Source organism: Molossus molossus, unplaced genomic scaffold (assembly GCF_014108415.1).
Source record: "Molossus molossus isolate mMolMol1 unplaced genomic scaffold, mMolMol1.p scaffold_m16_p_1, whole genome shotgun sequence".
NCBI lineage: Eukaryota > Metazoa > Chordata > Mammalia > Chiroptera > Molossidae > Molossus > Molossus molossus.
Window position 1 is genome coordinate 192,174,021 of NW_023425344.1, and position 22,271 is coordinate 192,196,291.

At 34.8% G+C, this 22,271-nt stretch overlaps 1 protein-coding gene and 1 pseudogene across 2 annotated transcripts in view; both read left to right on the forward strand.

Annotated features, from left to right (window-relative positions):
* The window catches only part of UNC13C (unc-13 homolog C), a 561,286-nt gene that overhangs the window by 271,204 nt on the left and 267,811 nt on the right, over positions 1-22,271 (forward strand). For both annotated transcript variants that reach the window (XM_036264009.1, XM_036264019.1), the window contains one exon: positions 20,384-20,553. In XM_036264009.1, coding sequence (XP_036119902.1) covers positions 20,384-20,553 — 170 coding nt within the window. The remainder of the gene's footprint in view (positions 1-20,383; positions 20,554-22,271) is intronic.
* Positions 12,809-12,950, forward strand: LOC118631579 (annotated as a pseudogene).

The window sequence follows — 22,271 nt, forward strand, 5'->3', positions numbered from 1 at the left end:
AGTTTGAAAACATTCCAATAGATGTTTGGTTATATGATCATCCAAATTTTTGGATAAGTGGTTATAATTATGTAGATTCCACTTTAGATTTCAAGACACTTGATTTTGCATTTTAATAATAAAGTGTGACTAAATGCCAAAATATCACAAGTACTGCTAAATGGCTTGTTCTATTTGTGCAGCAGAGTGGTATTTTTGGGAGGTGGGGGTGGGATTCCATCTCTTTGCATTTATTTCCTAACATTGAGCAAAAGAGTCCAGAGAGGACTGAAGTATTATAAGCAATGTTACTGTTTGTGAATTCTTAAGCACAATTGCTGCATTCCAGACACTTGGTTGAAGCGTGATTTAAGTGGAAAAGCTCACTGGAATGTAGGACTTCCTCACACTTCTCTTCTCTAGCAATTCCTTGGTGATTTGTGCGGAAGTTTTCCGTAAACCTGTGCTCTGTTGCTGGTATTTGGAATGTTAGATAAATAGTATTTGCCTTTATAATTGCTGCTTCTGATTGCAGTGTGGTGTTCAGATAAAGTCTGGTCTGGCAACTGATGCAATTACCATTTGTTAATGACATTTTTATCCTTGTTTTAGAATTTCTTGGGAGAAAAGCAGCTCATCTTTCTAGAGAGAGTGCAGGGGAGAATCTAAGAGAAAGGCAAGCTAGGTGGCTACAGAAATGAATGCTGACAATTCTGCTTTCTTACCAGGGATAAATTCTGGCTATTTAGTTTAACCCTTTTTCTCTAGTAAGAAATAGGCATAAGGTCTCTAAAGGTCTCTTCAATATGCAGGAAGGGTGGCGAGAGTACTTTTCATGCTTTTTTTTCTCCTTTCCAAATGGACTGGTATGGTAAAGGGGAAAGTATTGCACAAATATCATATACACATACTTTGTTTAATGTATAATAGATATGCTTTCTAAAAGTCAATACAGTCCTGGCTGCTGTGGCTCAGATGGTTGAGGGTCATCCCATGTGCCAAAATGTCACCAATTCAATTCCCAGTTGGGGCACATGCTCAGGTTGTGAATTCAATCCCGTCAGGGTGTCTCCAGGAGACGACAACTTGATGTTTCTCTCTTAGGTCAATGTTTCTCTGTCTCCTTTCATTTCTCTCTAAAATCAATAAAAACATATTTAAAAATTTTTAAATAAAAGTAAATGTGATATTAAAAGATAGTTTTCACCTATCTGATTAGCAAAGATTAAAAAATGACAAAGCTTAGTGTAAATGAGAGTATAGAGAAATTGGTACAAGGGTAAATGCATACAAGTTTTCTGCAGGATATTTTAGTAATGTGTGTATGTGTGAATGTATGTCTATCTGTATACAGATGTATATGTAATCAATACACATTCCTTCTGACATAGGATATCCACTTTTACTAATTAGACTAAAATATTTTCACAAGTTCATAAATTTATACACAGAGTAAACTACGTATCAAACTTTTAAAGGTAAATACTAGTACTAAATAATATCTATTAAAATCTCCACAATAACATTCAGTGAGTCAAGTAATGCACTAAATACAAATATGTAACAATATGAATTGTGCTTATTGCAGATGGAAATTGGGTTTGGGGATGTTCCATCTTTCTGAAAAATGCTCTATATTATTTTAAAAGTGTTTAAAGCATCCATATACTAATACAGTGACTATATAAGTATAAAATAGTAACAAAATGGTTCATATTTATAAAGCACTATTATTTTTCTGACATATTTTATGTTCATAAATTTCTTTCTAATATTTTTACCTAATGCAGAACTATTTATCCTTCTTTATTTGTCCGTTTCCTTTCCTGAAACAAGAAAGTTGGAGGATGCATTCTAGAAAAATTATTTTAACATTAAAGAGTTTCATCTATCTACATGCAAATTTTAAGACCTTTCAGGGGACAATGGCATACCATGAATCACAGACCTTGGAATATTAAAGTTAGACTAGGGCAACCACAAAGCAACAGCAACACTCTTCTAGGCCCTTTGCAGTTACGGTACGTTTTGCTATAGAAATCATTGACATACAGCTCTTTGTTCTATGGACAAGTAAGTTTAAAACAATGCATAACCACTTATAGAAAAGTCAGATTTGGAAAGATAATGTCCATATTAAAGTGTCTCAAAATATCAAACATATATCCAAAGTGTACCTTGTTTCTAGTGTCAAAAAAATGGTCCAATTCCAGCTGCATACTTATGCCACTGATTGGAATATGCATACCAGTAATATTTAAAGCACAACAAAAAAGAATATGATAATTCTTACCTGAGATATTTCTCTTATTCTATAAACCATTTTTTAATATCTTCCTGTAGGTACTAATGATTGGGCGGGAAATTCTCAGGGAAATTTCACACAGAGGTGATATTTAAGGGTCTTGAAAGACAGATAAGTGTTTACCAGATAAAAGACATGGGGAAAGACATGTATACCCTAAGAAATGCAATGAACAAAGGGTCTGAGCAGGAAAAATATATGGTGAACCAAGGAAATGATGAATAGAAACCATCCCCATCACACACATTCTCTCTCTCTCTCTCTTGTTATTTGAGAGAGAAATTTGATCTTCCTGTTTTCTTTGTTATATAATAGAAATATATTTGACATATAGTACTGTGTAAATTTAAGGTGTACCACATGTGAATTTGATACATTAATTATTACAATATAATTGGCATTGTAGCTATAGAAAGCACCTCCATTGCATCATATAATTGTCATTTATTTTTTTGTGCTGGGAAAAATTAAGCTCTAATCTCTTAGTAAGCATAATAATTATAATACAGTACTGTTGTCTATATTCACTATACCATACAGTGTATCTCCAGGATTTATTTATATACTAGTTGCAAGTCTGTTCCCTTAAACAGCACTTTTCTTACCCCCTCACCACTGTGCTCCTGGTAACCACATTTTATGAGTTTTTATGAGTTTTGACTTTTAGACTCTACATAGGAGATATTTCATATACATCTTCCTGTTTTCTCTTTTTCCTAAGTTTTCTCCTTTTTCATAGCAAAATAAACACTAAAGTATTTTTGTAAACAAACACGTTTCTTACCTTAATTTCTTTTTTTATTAATTAATTTATTTATTTTTGTTACAGATGTTTCTCCTTTTTCCCCCACTGATTTCCCCCCCCTCCCTCCCCATATCCTCCCCAGCTTTGTTGTCCATGTCCATTGCTCATGCACACATGCATATAAGTTCTGTGGTTTATCTATCCCCCACAACCCCCTCTTCTGGGGACTGTCAGTCTGTACCCCATTTCCACATCTCTGGGACTACCCCATTCCTCAGACTGTTCTGTTCGTTATATTCCACAAATAACTGAGATCATATGATACTTGTCTTTCTCTGTTTGGCTTGTTTCACTTAGGATGATACTTTTGAGGTCCCTCCATGTTGTCTCAAAGGATAAGAGATCTTTCTTTCTTATAGCTGCATAGTACTCCATTGTGTATATGTAGCACTGCTTTTTTATCCATTTGTCTACTGATGGACATTTTGACTGTTTTCAGATCTTAGCTATTGTAAATAGTGCTGCTACAAACATGGGGGTACATACATTCTTTCTGATTGGTGTTTCAGGCTTCTCAGGATATATTCCTAGAAGCGGGATCACTGGGTCAAATGGAAGTTCAATTTTTAATTTTTTGAGGTAACACCATACTGTTTTCCATAGTGGCTGCACCAGTCTGCATTCCCACCAGCAGTGTACTAGAGTCCCCTTTTCTGCAAACCCTCACCAACACTTGTTGTTTGATGATTTGTTGATGGCAGCCATTCTGACAGGTGTGAAGTGATACCTCATTGTTGTTTTAATTTGCATCTCTCTGATGATTAGTGATGTTGAGCATTTCTTTATATGTCTCTCAGCCATTGGTATGTCCTATTTGGAAAGGTGTCTGTTTAGTTCCTCTGCCCATTTTTTAATTGGGCTCTTTGTCTTCCTTTTGTCGAGTTGTATGAGCACTCTATATATATTGGAAATTAACCCCTTATCTGATATATCATTGGCAATTATACTCTACCATACAGTGGGTTGCCTTTCCATTTTGATGATTGTATCTTTTGCTGTGCAGAAGCTTTTGAGTTTGATGTAGTCCCATGTGTTCATTTTTTCCTTTGTTTCTGTTGCTTTAGGTGATGTATCAGTGAAAGTTCTGCTGTGTATGATGTTTGAAATTTTGATGCCTACAGTTTCATCTGGTATTTTTATGGATTCATGAGTCACATTTGAGTCTTTTATCCATTTTGAGTTTATTCTTGTGTAGGGTGTAAGTTGATGTTCTAGTTTCATTTTTTTGCATGTAGCTGTCCAATTTTCCCAACACCATTTATTAAAGAGGCTGTCTTTACTCCATTGTATGCTCCTGCCACCTTTGTTAAATATTAATTGAGCATATTACCTTGGGTTTATTTCTGGGTTCTTTGTTCTGTTCCACTGGTCTATATGCCTGTTCTTGTGCCAGTACCAGGCTATTTGATTACAGTGGCTTTGTAGTATAACCTGAAATCTGGTAATGTGATTCCTCCTACTTTGTTCTTCTTTCTCAAGATTGCTGTGGCTATTCGAGGTCTTTTTTGATCCCATATGAACTTTTGAAGTACTTGTTCTAATTCTGTGAAGTATGCCGTTGGTATTTTGATAGGGATTGCATTGAATCTATAGATTGTTTTGGGTTGTATGAACATTTTAATGATGTTAATTCTTCCAATCCATGAACAAGGTATGTGCTTCCACTTTTTTATATCTTCCTCTATTTCTTTTTTCAATGACTTGTAGTTTTCTGCGACTAGGTCCTTTATGTCATTGGTTAAGTGTATTCCTAGGTATCTTAATTTTTTTTTGGCGGCAACGGTAAATGGGACTGTTTTTTTATTTTCTCTCTCTGTGAGTTCATTGGTGTATAAGAATGCCATCGATTTCTTGATGTTAATTTTGTATCCTGCTACCTTTCCAAATTCATTTATTAAGTCTAGTAAATTTTTGAGGGAGTCTTTGGGGTTTTCTACGTATAGTATCATGTCATCTTCGAATAATGACTGTTTCACTTCCTCCTTTCCAATTTGGATCCCTTTTATTTTTTCTTCCTGTCTGATTGCTGTGGCTAAGACTTCAGTATTATGTTAAATAAGTGGTGAAAGTGGGCATCCCTGTCTTGTTTCTGTTCTGAAGGGAAATGCTTTTAGTTTTTGCCCATTGAGTATGATGTTGGCTACAGGTCTTTCATATATAGCCCTTACTATTTCAAGATATGACCCCCTATTCCCACATTGCTGAGCATTTTCATCAGAAATGAATGCTGGATCTTGTCAAATGCCTTTTCAGCACATATTGATATGATCATGCAGTTTTTATTCTTCATTTTGTTTATGTGGTGTATTACATTTTTTGATTTGTGAATATTGTATCAGCCTTGCATCCCTGAGATGAATCCCACTTGGTCATGGTGAATAATTTTTTTGATGTATTGCTGGAGAAGATTTGCTAGTATTTTGTTCAGGATTAAGGCGTCTATGTTCATCAGGAATATTGGCCTTAGTTTTCTTTCTTTGTAGTGTCTTTTTCTGGTTTTGGAATTAGAATTATGCTGGCCTCATAAAATGAGATTGGAAGTCCTCCTTTTTCTTGAGTTTTTTGAAATAGTTTGAGGAGAATGGGTGTTAGTTCTTTATTGAATGTTCGGTAAAACTCCCCCGTGAAGCCATCCGGGCCTGGGCTTTTGTTTGCTGGGAGAGTCTTAAGTATGTCTTCAATTTCCTTAGTTGTTTTTGGTCTGTTCAAGTTTTCTATCTCTTCCTGGTCCAGTTTTGGGAGACTGTGTGTTTCTAGAAATTTGTCCATTTCGCTTAGATTGTCAAATTTGTTGCCATATAATTGTTCATAGTAGTTGTTAACAATCTTCTGTATTTCTGTGGTATCAGTTGTTACTTCTCTTTGATTTCCAATTTTCTGTATTTGGGTTCTCTCTCTCTGTTTGTTGGTGAGTCTAGTAAGGGTCCATCAATCTTGTTGATCTTTTCAAAACACCAGCTCTTTGTTTCATTGATTCTTTGAATTGTTTTTCTTTGGTCTCTATGTCACTTATTTCTGCTCTGATCTTTACTCTTTCCTTCCTTCTACTTGCTCTGGGGTTTTCTTTTTGTTTGCTTTTTAGTTCTTTAAGTTGTGAGGTTAGATAGTCTATTAGAGATTTTTCTTGCTTCTTGAGGTAGGCCGGTAGTGCTATGAAGTTCCCTCTCAAAACTGCTTTCACTGTTTCCCATAAGTTTTGTGTTGTTGTGTGTTCATTTTCATTAAATTCCAAGAAGTTTTTAATTTCTTTCTTTATCTCCTCGATAACCCATTTATTGTTTAATAACATGCCATTTAGCCTCCATGTGTTCAGATGTCTTTGCATGTTTTTGTTGCAGTTGATTTCTAGTTTCATGCTATTGATTACAAAGGTCTGAGAAGATGCTTGATATGATTTCAATCTTCTTGAACTTGTAGAGACTTAGTTTGTGTCCTAACATGTGGTCTATCTTTGAGAATGTCCCATGTGCACTTCAGAAGAATGTGAATTCTGTACTTTTGGGGTGTAATTCTCTGTAGATATCTATTAAATCCATTTGGTCTAGAGCTTCCTTTAGAGTCTCTGTTTCCTTGCTAATTTTTTGTCTAGAGGATCTATCCAGTGATGTCAGCAGAGTGTAGAAGTTCCCTGCTATGATTGTATTGCTATTTATTTCTCCTTTGAAAATCTTCCAGAAGATTTTTAATATATTTTGGTATTCCTATATTGGGTGCATATATGTTTATCAAGGTTATTATCTTCCTGTTGGATAGATCCTTTCAATATTATGTAGTGGCCGTCTTTGTCTCTAGTTATGGCCTTCATTTTGAAATCTACTTTATCAGATATGAGTATTGGTATCCCAGCTTTTTTTCCTTTTCATTTGCTTGGAAGATTTTTTCCATCCCTTTACTTTCAACCTATGTGAGTCTTTTGTTGTGATGTGGGTCTCTTTTAAACAACATATGAGTCATGCTTTCTTATCCAATCAGCTATTCTGTGTCTTTTAATGGGAGCATTCAATCCTTTTACATTTAAGGTGATTATTTATATGTACTTATTTATTGCCATTTTTGTTTAGTGTGGTTCTATTTTTCTTCCTATTTCTTCTGTTAATTACAGCAGTCCTTTTCACATTTCTTGCAGTGCTGGTTTGGTGTTAATGTATTCCCTTAGCCTTTTTTTTTGTCTGAGAAGCTCTTTATTTTACCTTCTATTTTGAATGATAGCCTTGTTGGGTAGAGTAGTCTTGGATCCAGATTCTTGTTTTTCATAACCTTGACTAACTCATGCCATTCCCTTCTGGCCTGTAGTGTTTCTGTTGAGAAGTCAGGTGAGAGCCTTTGTAGGTAACCTGTTGCTTATCTCTTCATGCTTTTAGGATTCTTTCTTTATCTTAGATTTTTGGCATTTTGATTACTATGTGTCTTGGTGTGGGCCTGTTTGGGTTCTTCTTACTTGGGGCTCTCTGTGCTTTTTGAACTTGAATGTGTTTTTCCTTTACCAAATTAGGGAAGTTTTTTGTCACTATTTCTTCAAATATATTCTGTAAACTTTGCTCATTTTCTTCTTGTTCGGGACTCCTATGATGCAAATATTATTACCTTTCCAGTTGTCCCACAGTTCTCTTAAGCTGTCTTCCTGGTTTTTTTATTGTTTTTTCCTTTTGGTTTTCTGATTGGTTGATATTTTCTACCCTGTCTTCTAATTTATTGATCCGGTCCTCTGCTTCCTCTAACCTCTGCTGTTTTGACCTTCTAATGTGTTCTTTATTTCTGCTATGTCATTCTTCATTTCTTCTTGGTTGTTTTTAATTTCCAGCTGGTTGATTTTCAATGTTTCTAAGTCTTTACTCTGGTGTTGTTGTCTTTACTCATGCTATTGAGCTTCCTCAAGATCATGGCTCTGAATTTTAGTTCTGTTAACTTGCTTAACTGCACCTTATTTATCTCATCTTCAGTAGAGGTCTCTTGTTCTTTCATTTGGCTTTGGTTTCTTTGTTTCACTATTTTGGCTATCACAGTGTGCTTTGGAGCCTGCTAAATTTTCCTGTGGGTGTTGGTGTTCTGTTGTTTGTGGTTCCCTCTCCTGGGTTTGGATAAGCCAGGGAGGACCCAGGTTAAGCACCACTGTCAAGTCTTACTTTCCTGGGTGGAGTTGCTAGCCCAGGAATGGTACAGTTATTCTCTAGCTTTTTGCCTGGAGGCTATCAGTAGCAAATACTTGAATAGCCTTGGCTCCTCAGTTGAGTGAAAGACTCCCTCAGGTGTTCAGCATAAGGGCATTTCCAGAGGGTGGGGCAGATGCTGGTTGTTAATGGGTCTTAATTTGCATTTCAATGGCCACCTGGTGGGGTTGCCTCTCCCCAGAGCCCTGGGAAGGAGTAAGATGACCACAGTTCTGCATGGCCGCAACTCAGCAAAATCTCTGTGTGCCCTCCAAATCCAAAGTGTTCCCACACAGTTCCAGTCCAGTCCACCCTCCCTCTGCCAGAGTACAAGTTGAGTGGCTATGGCTGTTTTAGCCTCTGTCCCAGCTGTGCACTGTGGAGCCGCTTGGGAGTTTAACCCAAAGACTCTGCTCACATCTAAGGCTGCTGCTATCTGTGGGCTCCCAGCCCCCTCTTGTGCCTCCGCAAACCTACCAGGATCGAGTCAGGATCCCTGGTTATATGGTCCTTTCAAACTGCTTTTCTGTTGCTTTTTCCTGACGATTTGTCTTTATTTTCATTGTAACTCCAGTTTGGTCCTGGGAGATGGTCTGTGTAGCTTCCATTCACTCCACTGCCATTTTTCTATCCCCTTACCTTGATTTCTTAAATATCATTAATACTTAACAATTAATATTGTTTTAATATTTAATCACTAAAAACAGTTATTAAAGTAAGTTTGGTTTGCAACATTAGTAGCTGGGGAGAAAAATGTTAGATTTAAAAATAGAATATAACACTTCCAGGTATTCTGATCTAATTGTGGCGCTACAAGGAGCAGGGAAATGTCATACTTGATAAGGTCATACTTGCCCTTTGGTTCTATGATCTATTACAGTACAAAGACATGCTTTAGCCAACCCTAAATGCCCATGCATAAATTCCTCTTCACCTCCTTTCTTTTTTCAAAAATGCTGCTAATAATAACATTTATTTTTTGTTCTTATATGTAATTATCTTTTATATTGATTTGTAGGATGGATATACAATGCCCAAATCCTACAATGGAAAACCTTAAGAAAACTTAAAAGTAAAATGTTAGGTACTATCTTATTATTATTATTTTTTTACCATTACTCCCTTCATTAAATTATCCTTAATAAATGTAAGTGGGAAGAGTTGCCATGCATTGTCACTGGGTTTTGAACTTAGAGTTTGTTCATCTCCTATAATAGAATTCAAACATATAATAGGATTAGGGATCTTGATTCAATAACAAATCAGACATCACTATTGCAATGGAAATGGATTACATAATTTATAATAAACCACTTAGAGGAAATGGGAATGTTGAGTATCTAACGGTATTTCCATTTGGTGGGTCAGAGTTTAAGAAATTAATCTGTAAATAGAGAATTAAATTACTATTTGAAAGGCTGCTTTGCCTCAGGATGGCTCTTGCAGGTTTCTGATGATTTTCTTGATCAGTGCCCTGCCTTCCAGCCTGAGTTAAAATGGAATTATTTACAATTACTAAGTATTTTAAAATCAACTTTGTTGATTGTAATAGAAACATATTTAAACAATCAAAATTTTTACTAATTATATAACCTTTATTTTTATATATACCCTTATAGCTTATTTCAGTGTGTGTGTGTGTGTATGTGTGTGTGTGTGTGTCCCACATCTTTTTTATTCATTAGTCCATTGATAGACACTTAGATTGTTGCCATATCTTAGCTATTGTAAATAATTCTACAGTGAACATGGGGATGCATATGTCTTTTCAAGTTTTGTGTTCATTTTCTTTAAGTAAATGTCCATAAGTAAAAAATTTGAATTATATGCTATTTCTATTTTTATTTTTTGAGAACTTTTTAGGTTGTATTCCATAGTGGCTGAACCGATTTATCTTCCTAGCAACATTCCACAAAAGTTCCTTTTTCTCTACATCCTCACCAACACTTGTTTTTTGTTTTTGTTTTTGTTTTTTGTCTTTTTTATAATAGCCATTCTCAGGTACGAGGTGATATCTCATTGTGGTTCTGATTTGCATTTTCCTGATGATTAGTCACGTTCATTATTTTTTATGTACCTGTTTGACCATGTGTATTTCTTCTTTGGAAAATGTCTATTTCTATATACTGCCCATTTTTAATCAGATTTTTTTCTATTGAGTTGTATAATTTTAAAATATATTATGTATATTAACTCATCATATACATGATTTGCAAATATTTTCTCCCATTCAGTATGTTGCCTTTTCATTTTGTTGACTTTTATTCTTCATTTTGTGAATGTGGTGTATCACGTTGATTGACTGTGAAGGTTGAACCACCCTTGCATCCCTGGAATAACTCACACTTGATCATGATGTATTATTCGGTGTATTATTCTTCTAATGTATTGTTGAATTTTGTATGCTAATATTTTTTTTAGAATTTTGAATCTACTTTTCTTTGGGGATACTGGCTAGGTGATTTTCTTTCCTTGTGGTGTCTTGTCTGATTTTGGTGTCAGGGTAATGCTGGCCTCATAAAATAAGTTTGGAAGTATTCACTCTTCTAATTTTTGTAAGAGTTTGAGAAGAATTGGTATTAATTCTTTGTTGAAGGTTTAGTAGAATTCACCAGTGAAGCTGTCTGGTCCTTGACTTTTGTTCATTATGAGGTTGTTAATGATTAATTCAATCTCCTTTCTAGTAATCAGTCTGTTCAGATTTTCTATTTATTCATTATTCAGTCTCAGTAGCTTCAATAGTATCATATTATTCTATACAGTCTGTGGTATTAGTTATACTGTGTCCTCTTTCATTTTTTATTTTATTTATTTGTGTCCTCTCTCTTTTTCTCATGGTGAGTCTAGATAAAGGTTTGTCAATTTAATTTATCTTTTCAGAGAACCAGCTCTTAGTTGCACTGGTCTTCACTTTGTCATTTTAGTCTCTATTTTATTTATTTCTGCTCTGATATATATTTTTTCTTCTACTTACTTTGACTTCAATTTTTTCCTCATTTATTTCCTTGAAATATGAAGTTAAGTTTTTGAGATATTTTTTGTTTCTTGAGGTAGGCATTTACTGGTATGAACTTTCCTCTTAGAAATGCTTTTGCTGCATCCCACAGATTTTGGTGTGTTATATTTCCATTTCTGTTTGTCTCAGGGGATGTGTGTGTGTATGTTTTAATTTCCCCTTTGATTTGCTCTTTGACCCATTAGTTGTTCTGGACCATCTTGATTTTTCTAATATTTGTTAACTTTCCCTTTTTTTGGTAATTGATTTTGTTTTCATACTATTGTGGTTGGAAAAGATATTTGATATTATTTCAAGCTTCTTAAATTCATTAAGACTTATTTTGTGGCTCTACATGTAATCTATTTGGAGACTATTTCATGTGCACATGAGAAAAATATATTGTTTGGGGGTGGAATGTTCTATATGTAACTGTTATGTCCATTTGGCCTTTGTGATTAAACCCAATGTTTCCTATTGATTTTTTTGTTTAGCTAAGTCATCCATTTATATAAGTAGGATATTAAAGTCCCCTATTATTATGGTGTTGCTATTTCTCCCTTTAGGTCCATTAATATTTTCTTTATATATTGAAGTGCTCTTGTTTTTCTGATATATAGTTGTTGCTCAGCCAGCCTTCAGGTTTTTCCCCAAGAAAAATGCTTCATATGTAGCTGTAGGCTCAGTGTGTTCATAAGAGAAGGTGAGCTCAGGTCTCCCTACATTACTATCTTAAACCAGAACCTCTTGGTTTTTGTTTACTTTGATTTTTTTATCTTTGATTTAATCAAAGAAGGTATGTATTTGTATTTGGGGCATATACAGGAAACTCTAAAGACATTTGCAGTGAGACCATTTGTTAAGTTGGGATAAATAATTATTTAAAAAATTATTTATTTGGATGGCCACCCAAAGAAAATGGGACAAATAGTGAGTGGCTCTACAGCAACATGGTGCCTATGAATTAAAAACAAAATTTAAAACACACGTGAGCATGCACACACACACACACACACACACACACACACACAATAATCCTGAGCCCCAAAAGGCGAAATGTTTTCCATTAATATTAAATGGAATAAACTATTTTACCCTCATGTAAATAAAAGCAGCCCTCTCTTTAACAATTAAAAAACATAAAATTAGACATAAACCACTCTATTCAAAGGGAATTATTTTTAATTAAAGAAAAACCACAAAGCAAATGGTTCTAACAGTATTTATTTAACTTATTTTTATTTATCAAGAGTTTGTACAATAAAATATTTTATTCTCTAATAATAAAAAAGTCATATTCACAAACTGGAAAACTAAATTAAGAGTCTTGATTAGCTAATAATTAGTTCAGAAATGGTCTAGAAGACTAATATTTAATGGGATTATTCTTTTTCTCTCTATTGTCTGATAGAGTTTTCTCTTGTATGTGAAGATATTTCTCTTGTCAAATTTTATTTAGTACATGAGGCTATTATCTCCCATCTGAAACCCAAACTTTTATATTTTCATAAAAGTCAAGGTTTGTGAAATACATGTTAAATAGTTAAGGAATAACATAAAACATGGCAAGAATAAAAAATAGTGCAACCATGTCTGACAAACCCGATATGGCTGAGATTGGGAAATTAAGTAAATCAAAACTGAAAAAGACAGAATGCAAGAGAAAAATCCACTGCCTTCAAAGGAAACTAAAAACAGGAGAAGCAAGCAGGTGAATAGTAATGAGGCACATACCACCAATATGCACTGTACACTTCACAAGCATTGCCTTCTTATTTAATTTATTTTTGCTGTTTAACTTTGTAAGATGCAAAGAGGTTGGATCAGTTTAAATGACTATGCTGCCCCTTTTCACACCAGAGAACTACTGACAACGAAGGCTGCACCTCCCTCTCCCAGCTGCCTGTCTGGCTATTAAGGAAGGCAAAACACTAGCATGTTGCTGCAGGAAGAAGGCAAAACACTAGCATGTAGGACAAGAGTGAAATCTACGGTAAAATCCAAGCTGGGTCCAGCCGGTGTGGCTCAGTGGACTAACGTTGACCCATGCACCAAGAGGTCACTGGTTTGATTCCCAGTCAGGACACATGCCAAGGTTGTGGGCCAGATCCCCAGTGGGGCGCATGCAGGAGGTGACCAATCCATGTTCTCTCTGTTCGATGTTTCTCTTTCTCCCTCTCACTTCTTCTCTCTCTAAAATCAATAAAGGGAAAAAAATTAAAAAAAACAAAAACAAGTTGGGCCAAGGTGTCCTGCAGGCTGTAAAATACAGTTTAACCAGGATGCTATTTTTTATGTTTAAATGATTTTAGTTATTGAAATGCACAATTTTTTAAATGTGAAAATTAAAAGTTTTAAAACCTGAAAACATTAGTAAGTTTATAAATTAAATTTATTTTTAGTCATTTTGCATACTATTAAAAACTAGTAGGTTTTTAGAATATTATTATCCCATTTGATTCATTTAAAATTTCATTCAGTTTCACATTAAGACACAATTGTGACTTAGTCAAAAAGATATTTATTTCATTCAACAAGAATTCCAGGTATAAGCATTTGAGGGCTAGGATGGTAACTCAATCCATCAAACACAAAGCTTACTCTATCTTCCTGTTGTAACATCCTTAGTAAGGGCTACTCTACATTCATGTTCCAGGGTAATAAGAAAGTAAATAGAAAATGCATACATCTTTCTGGAAGAGCTGTGTCAAGTGGTCATCTCTAGTTGCAAGGTAGAATGAAATATTGCATAAAAGTAGAAAAGGGAAAACAGGGTTTGAAAAGTCATTGTATGAACAAACTTATATTATCTGCAAACTTCTACCTTTGACTAACTAAAACTTCTATGAAAACTTCTATCTCTATATTTGTTTACTTTTCTAAGGCACTTATTCAGTGTTTTTTTATTATCATTTACATATGTATATATGTTGTTTATTGTTGAAAGTATTACTGATGTCCCCCTTTTTCCCTAATGACTCCCTTCTTCCTGCTCCCACATCCCTCCTGCTTTTCTCAACCTAATGTCTGTGTCGATTGGTTGTGCATATATGCATTTAAGTTCTTTGGTATGTCGCTTTCCATCCCTCTCTCCCCCCTTCCTCGGAGATTTGTAACCCTGTTCCCTACTTCCATGACTCTGGATCTCTTTTGGTTGACAGATTATTGTATTCATTATATTCCATAAATAAGATATATTTAAATCAAATGAATCTATACCTTCCCTTTCATGGTAACTAATCCAAAAATTATATCCAGTTACTACATTCATTTTGAAGTTCAAGATCTTGGTGGAGTCTTTCTATCAGTTCTAGGTTGTGCTTTGTGATCCTTGGGCCTATTAATTAGAGACAAGTCATCTAACTCCATCAATCCCAGTGTATTATTATAGAGAGAAGCAGATGACAGGATAACAAAGATTTTTGAAGTCTCATTCAGTAAGAGGGAAAGTGGAAAATTCATGATTGTTGTTGGTAGATAACAAATATAGCGTCCTGCTGGACAGATATACTTAGGACTTCCTAGCCTAGTAGCAGCAGTAGTTACTTGGCTAGCCAACATGACAGACCCAGGTACTTTTTGGGAGGGGTGAATTTTTTATTATCCATTTTCCTCCAAGTCCTTGGTTGTACCTCTTGGGAGAATGTCTTTGCACAGCTGGTCAGTGCCTACACACTCCAGGTAGGTACTGTGTAAAGTAAAGTAAATGAATGAGAATGCTAAGAATGATTGAAAGGCATTACAAATATATAATAACCCAAAACTGGGACCATCCCAGGAAATCTAGGCATATGGTCTTCCTAGTTGGAAAGAATCTCTCCTTGGACCCCACTTTCTATTGCTGTGACATCAAGAACTTAAGTACAGCTGTAACCAGCCAAACTAGAAGTACATTTGGGAACACCATTCTCTGGAAAATTTACCAGGTTTCCAGGAGGTGAACTTCAAGCCAATTTTTTGAGCAACCACATAAGCCAAGACAGTTAACCTCTTTTCTACTGGCTCTTCTGTTCTGACCAATTCCTCTCCCTTAATCTAATGGCTGCTCTCTTAGGCCCTGCAAAATAATATGCCAGCAGGAAATTGCACCACCATTAATTTGATCTTTGCCACCAATTTCCCCTTCATTGTCACCGAGAGACTTCCTAAAGGAAGATGTTTGAAAAGCTCGGGGACAATAATTTTACCTCTTTTTTAAGTTGCACTTAAAAACCTCTTCTTGTATGGGTACATTTTTGTATCCAGAAGCAGCTGGCTTTTCTCAACCTTGCAGGGTTCCAAATTATGATCTGCTCAGTCAATTTACATCGCAGGACACAAGCAGAGTGAGTCTCTTTTGGCGTAGCTGGGCTCCCTCGGATCTCTGCCCACAGACAGCTGGCTCTACTTTGAGTGCACCTCTACTAGAGCACATTTTTTAAAGCAGCAAAATTTAATAAGCTCACACCAACATTCTGGATTTTATTTCTACCATTCATACTAAGAAAAAACTTCAGTTGGCATATTGTTGGAATTCCAAGGTATAGCAAACAACATTTTAACCAGCTGTTTTTCTATTACATTTTAAAATGCATTGGCTCTCCAGCCTGAGGTAATTAAATCTTTCCTATCTTCCCACATCATCTCACAGAGTCAGTTTCACATTTTAAGTTGTTATTGCAACTCCCTTAATTCTTTTAAAATTACTGCATTAGTCAGTATTCTGAGTTGCAAACAACAGAGCTTACTCTAGTTGGCTTATGCAGAAAAAGATAATTTCATAGACTTTTAGATTGTACATTAATTTTTGGAGAGGTCAGAGTATCAACCTCTGAAGCTACTGTGCAGAAACAATATTCAGTTATATCATGGGATTTCTTTGGAGAAAACTCCATTGCTACCATTGGTCAATACTTTTGACCCTTAGGACTAAATACTGGAAGTTCTACATCAAAGTACTAAATCCTCCACTACCACTGTTGCCAAAAGAGCAAAATCCCAGAACACTGCCTCACTTTGCTAAATTTTGAGTTCATATCTTGCTTAAATATAGGTCATCTATCTAGATCATGGCTAGGAACGAATCTAGCAACATGAGTTACCTAGTTTCCATCTTGAGAAGAGAAGGGATATAGCCAGATGAAAGGAGAATGTTTAGAGATGCTGTCATTCACATGTGATGACTCTCCACCACACTATCTTAGACTAAATCTCTGGTTTTATACCCAGTGCACAGTCCTCAGATGATTCCAGGATTAGAAACAGCAGTCCCACTGCTGGCTTTACTCTGTGGCAATTAAAATATAATTTCTGACCATTTAAACCTCAAATTGTTTATTTTTACTATTCCTCAAAAATAGCTCTTCAGAAAACATAAGGAAAGTAGGAACGAGCACGTTTTTATGAGAAACAAGTGCACCCAGTGTTATTAATGAAAGACATTAACAATAGGGGCATCTGGGTGTGGGACAAGCAAGAAGGCTCTGTACTCTCCTTGCAACTTTTCTGTAAATCTAAAGTTGTTTTCAATTTTAAAGTCTACTTACTTTTAAAAAAAAAAAAAAAGAATCAGTGAGAAATGCAGAGAGATTGAAATTACATTTAGCAAAATCATAAATATATTTATAGGAGCAGATCGTGAATCATTATATCTGTCCTGAATCCTGAATCCATTAATTTCATACACACACACACACACACACACACACACACACACACACACTATTTTGACCTTAAAATGGTTGGTTGAATTATATAACCTAGACAAACCTCCATGTGCCCAGTACTGTTGTCTGTGTCCATGACTTTTTCTCTTTTTTGCTCGGTGCTTCTACCCTTCCACCCAACCTCCCCTGCACCCCCTGCCCATAGCTGTCAGCTGCTCTCTGTTTGTGAGCCTGTCACTATGTTGCTTATTAATTCATTTTGTTCATTACATTCCACATACAAGTGAAATCATATGATATTTGTCTTTCTCTGATTGGCTTATTTCACTTAGCATAATGCTCTCCAGATCCATCTATGTTGTCACAAAGGGTAAGATTTCTTCCTTTTTTTACAGCCAAGTAGTATTCCATTGTGTAAATATATCACAGCATTTTTATCCATCAATGGATGGACACTTGGGCTGCTTCCAAATCTTGGATGTTGTAAATAATGCTGCAATGAACATAGTGATGAATTATTGTTTCTTGTTTCTTTGGATAAATTCCAAGAAGTGGAATCACTGGGTTGTAAGGTAGTTTTATTTTTAATTTTTTGAGAAAACTCCATACAGCTTTCCACCTTGGCTGTATTAGTCTGCAATCTCACCAACACTGTGTGAGGGTTCCCTTTTCTCCACATCCTCACCAACATTTGAGTTTGTTGATTATTTGATCATAGCCATTCTGACAGGTGTGAGGAGATAATCTCATTGTGGTTTTAATTTGCATTTCTCTGATGGGTAGTGATGTTGAACATTTTTTTATACACCTATTGGCTATCTGCATGTCCTCTTTAGAGAAATGTCTATTCAGGTCCTCTGCCCATTTTTAAATTGTATTGTTTAGGTTGTTTTTGTTTATTTGCTTGGTTTTGATGCTGAATTGTATAAGTTCTTTATAAACTTTGGATATTAACCTTTTATCTGATGTGTCATATGCAAATATGTTCTCCCATTCAGTGGGTTGTCTTTTCACTTTGTTGATGATTTTCTTTGCTGTGAAAAAAACTTTTTAGTTTGATTTAATCACATTTGCTTTTAATTTTATTTATTTTTTTGGTTTTTCTTGCTGAGGAGCTATATCAGATATTGCTATGAGAAATATCTGAGATTTCATTGCTTATGTTTTCTTCAAGGAGTTTTATGGTTTTGAGTCTACCATTTAAGTCTTTAATGTATTTTGAGTTTATATTTGTATATGTCATAAGAGAGTGGTCTCGTTTCATTTTTTGCATGTATTTATTCAATATTCCTAACACTGTTTATTGAAGACTATCTTTACCCATTGTATGTTTTTGCTTTCTTTGTCAACTATTAATTGAATGTAAAAGTGTGGGTTTATTTCTGGATTGTCTATTCTGTTCCATTGATCTAATATGTATCTTAATATGTAAAGAGAGACACAACTACCATAGAATACATAGTCAAATAGACCACCTACTTACATCTGCAGGTAGAATTAGCATGAACGTGGCCATCTCAAATGCAAACTGATATGACTATTTTGATTCAATATTTTGAGTGGTTTTGACATTGATAATGTGATTTCTCAAAATGGAAAACAACCCTTGGTAAAGTTCTGAACAAAAACAATAAAATCTTACTTTGATCAGTGACTTATATTCTAGTTGTTTGCCAGGAAATTTCAGTATCTTGTTATGCATACAAAAGAGTTGGTATTTTTATATAAAGAGTTAATTTCCAAACTAAGGTTTAGGTTTTGCATCTCCATCTATGTCTTTGGGTCATTTTATATCTTGTGAACTGTACTTTAGATGTCTTAATCCTTTACCTAGTTCACTGAATACCAGTAGTGCACTTCAGCGTTTGCTAAAGAAACCAAAAATGTCCCAGAAATTGGCAGAATGCTCTGTGTTCAAAACTACCATGTTAAATAGGAATGGTGGGCCATGATTTTGCACAGTGACATGTGAGACCTCAAATGTCATTCTTGTATATGCTATATTATTTTGCCTCATAGGTTAATGGGAGAATCAGTGTACTGTCAGGAGTTCTTAAGTAATTTTTGTACCGGGTGCCCATTTGACAATCTGGTAAAGACTATATAGACCCTCTATTCAAAACTATATTTTTTTAATGCATAAGATAAAATACATAAACTTAAAATATAATAAATTATATTGATTTAGTTTTAGTACAGTAAAGATGGTTATAAGCAATAGTTTAAGTTCCACAACACATGTAATGTTGTATGTAAATATCTATATATTTATTGGTGAGAAGTATCGTATAGCTACTGGTAATACTGCTGTGGTTTGGTGCCCATATTTATAATTGAAGGAAAATAATGATGAAGTTGTTTTATTATTTTTTTAAAATCCAACTTCAGTGATGCTCAGAACTCATCCACTAACCCCAGGTTAAATACCCCTGTACTAAAATGAATGCATATACAGAATAAATTGGGAGCTTAGGATTGATCATTGCAACTGATTCAAAAAGCTGTAGAAAAAGTTATAGAGTAGGTGACTAGTTGATACTTGAAGAGTGATTAGTTAGCAGGCAGAAAAGCATAAGCAAGAGTATATACAAAAGCCATAGTGTTGAGAAAGACTATACAATATGTGTGTCCAAAATTAAGTAGTTTGCTTCAACAACGTAGGGTAGGGGAATTCTAGAAATAAGGAATGGACTAAAATGTACAGTTTATTGTTAAAAACAAAAGGATTTTGCTCCAATTCTACTTGATTTAATGGTATATTATATGCTTACAATGCTTACAGGGATTTTTTGTTTGTTTACTAAGTGGCTTGTACAATGCCTGCTTTTTTAATACCCATTACAATAAAATTAGCTTTATATTTGCTTAGAATTTTCTGAGCATAGATATGTAGTTGTAGATAACTGTTGTAAATAGGAAACATACCATAGAGAAAATAACCCCTAAATTTTTCTGACCCAAATTTGATTATATCTAGTTCAGTTAAAGGAAATATGATGGGCCCTGGCCGGTTTGGCTCAGCGGTTAGAGCGTTGGCCTGCGGTCCGGAGAGACCGGGTTTGGTTCCCGCTAAGGGCACGTACCTTGGTTGCAGTTTGTCCCCGGCCCTGGTTGGGTCGTGTGGGTGGCAACCACTCGATGTGTCGCTTTCACGTCGATGTTTCTCTCTCTCTCTCTCCCTCTCACTCTATCTGAACAAAATATCGAAAAATGTCCTCGGGTGAGGATGAAAAAAAACAAAAAAAACAAAAAAAAACAAAAAAAAAGGAAATATGATGGAATGGAGTAGGATTTTCTTGAATTAATATTACTTAACTAATGCAACTTTTCTTCAATACCCCTGATACCTACTACATACCATGGATGGAATGAGTCTGTAGGAAATCGAATTTATTATGTAATATAGTATGCCTTTCTGGATTAGATAGACTTAAAATAAGTTGCTAAGATCAAATACCATTTAGAGCAGTTATCAGTGGTTGTTAACTTATCCACACTTATTTTCAGTGAGTGCCATAACTCCACAGATCGAATCAAAGTCAGAGTCTGGGATGAAGATGATGACATTAAATCCAGAGTCAAGCAACATTTCAAAAAGGAGTCCGATGATTTTCTGGGACAAACAATTGTAGAAGTGAGGACCCTGAGTGGAGAAATGGATGTTTGGTACAACTTAGGTGAGTATCTGATAAAAAGTTAAATAAAAGTCTGGAATATCTGTGGCATGTATTCTATTTCCATGTAGATAAAAATAACCAATGCCTTTCTAGAAACTTCTGTTAGACTTTATGTGGTTTAGTTATATTAGAAACTAACAGTGATAATTATTCATTCAAGTCCAGTATTATTGGAAGACATTGGTAAGGGAGATGAAAAGAGGAAAGTCTTTCAAAAAATTAATTGGGTGTCTTTTAGGAGAAAAATATTAACCCATTCTTAATTTTTAAATGAGAAAATGTAACTCTAGAAGCCTTTTCCAAATGTATTAAAAACTAATAATCACCCTATGACTTAATACTGTTTGACTTATTTCCTTCTGGTCCTTTGATGAATTTTGGCAATACAGGAAAAATGTATTTGGATATTTTTCAAATGGTAATATAATGAATGCTGGCTTTAGCTGGCAAAGCCAATACATGTGTAAACTCATGTTTACTCTAATGATGACAATGTTGAAAATATGTTTAATTGGCAAGTTGTTAAATGAAATTTTATTATGCAACTGATAATTAAATAAAGATCAATTTTAGTTTGACTTTTACTATAATTGAATAATAACCTAGCATCTGTAGTGCTAATTTAACAATTGTAAAAATTATGAATCACCTCAGTTGCTGTAAAGGACATGATCCAAAATTACTTAGTCATATCATCTGACATGTTTTAATTAAATTTTAAAGGGCTGGTGGTAAATCAAAGAAGGGGTTAAACAGTTCCAAGATTAGAAAGTTTCCATTTAAGATATCAATATATTTTAGCAAATTGAAGAGTGCTTCTGGATTTTTAAAAATATGCATACTTCAAGTAATATAATATTTGACCAAGTAAAGGGATAAGGTCACATAATTAATAAAACTCTTAATTATATAATAATTTAAAGAAGGATAAATATATAACTTATCTACATACAAAATTCAAGCTACACTAAAAACGCATTATCAAGTCTTCCTTAAAGAGAATTGGTACATCTACATTATTGACATACATTTTTTCCTCAGTTATAATGGTCATCCTCTCTTATCTTTTTCATACTATAAAATAGCTTTATATATGAAAATAGAGATGTTAGGCAAGGATAAACTTCAGGTCATTAACTGTGTAATACTCACAAATTGTGTCTTACATAAAGAGGTATGCCTACACATGGACTTTTTCCAGTAAGTTAGCATGTCCTTGAATTGAGACAGTTAGAATTCAGAACAGAAATTTCTCAAGTTGTTCTTTTGACAAAACATACAGGGGTATAGTATTAAGTTTGCCAAGGAATTTTGAATGTGCTAATAGTAAAATCAGTTGCTCAGCTCTCAGGTTGAAACTGCCCTTCAGTCTATAGAGAGGAAAATACGATGTAACATGGCATGGAAGACTTTTTCTGCTCACCCTCAGTTTGTACTTTTGTGCCCTCTTTGCTGGTTTATAACCTTTTCCAATAGGAGGGATAGAGGACAGGTTCTAGCTTTGTGTAAAATCCTCCAGTGGTTCAATCCACGTAAGCACCATATTTTCACTGTTTGTATAACTTTCCTCCTTCCTCATCACTGAGAATTCATTCCACCATGCAGAAGGGAACTTGGCCAAAGCTCTGGGCATCCAAGCAGACCCTGTGTCCCGTGAATGCTTTGGGATGATGATAGTTAAAGAAACAGGAATGCTCCCCTGGGGCTATGGAATAAGG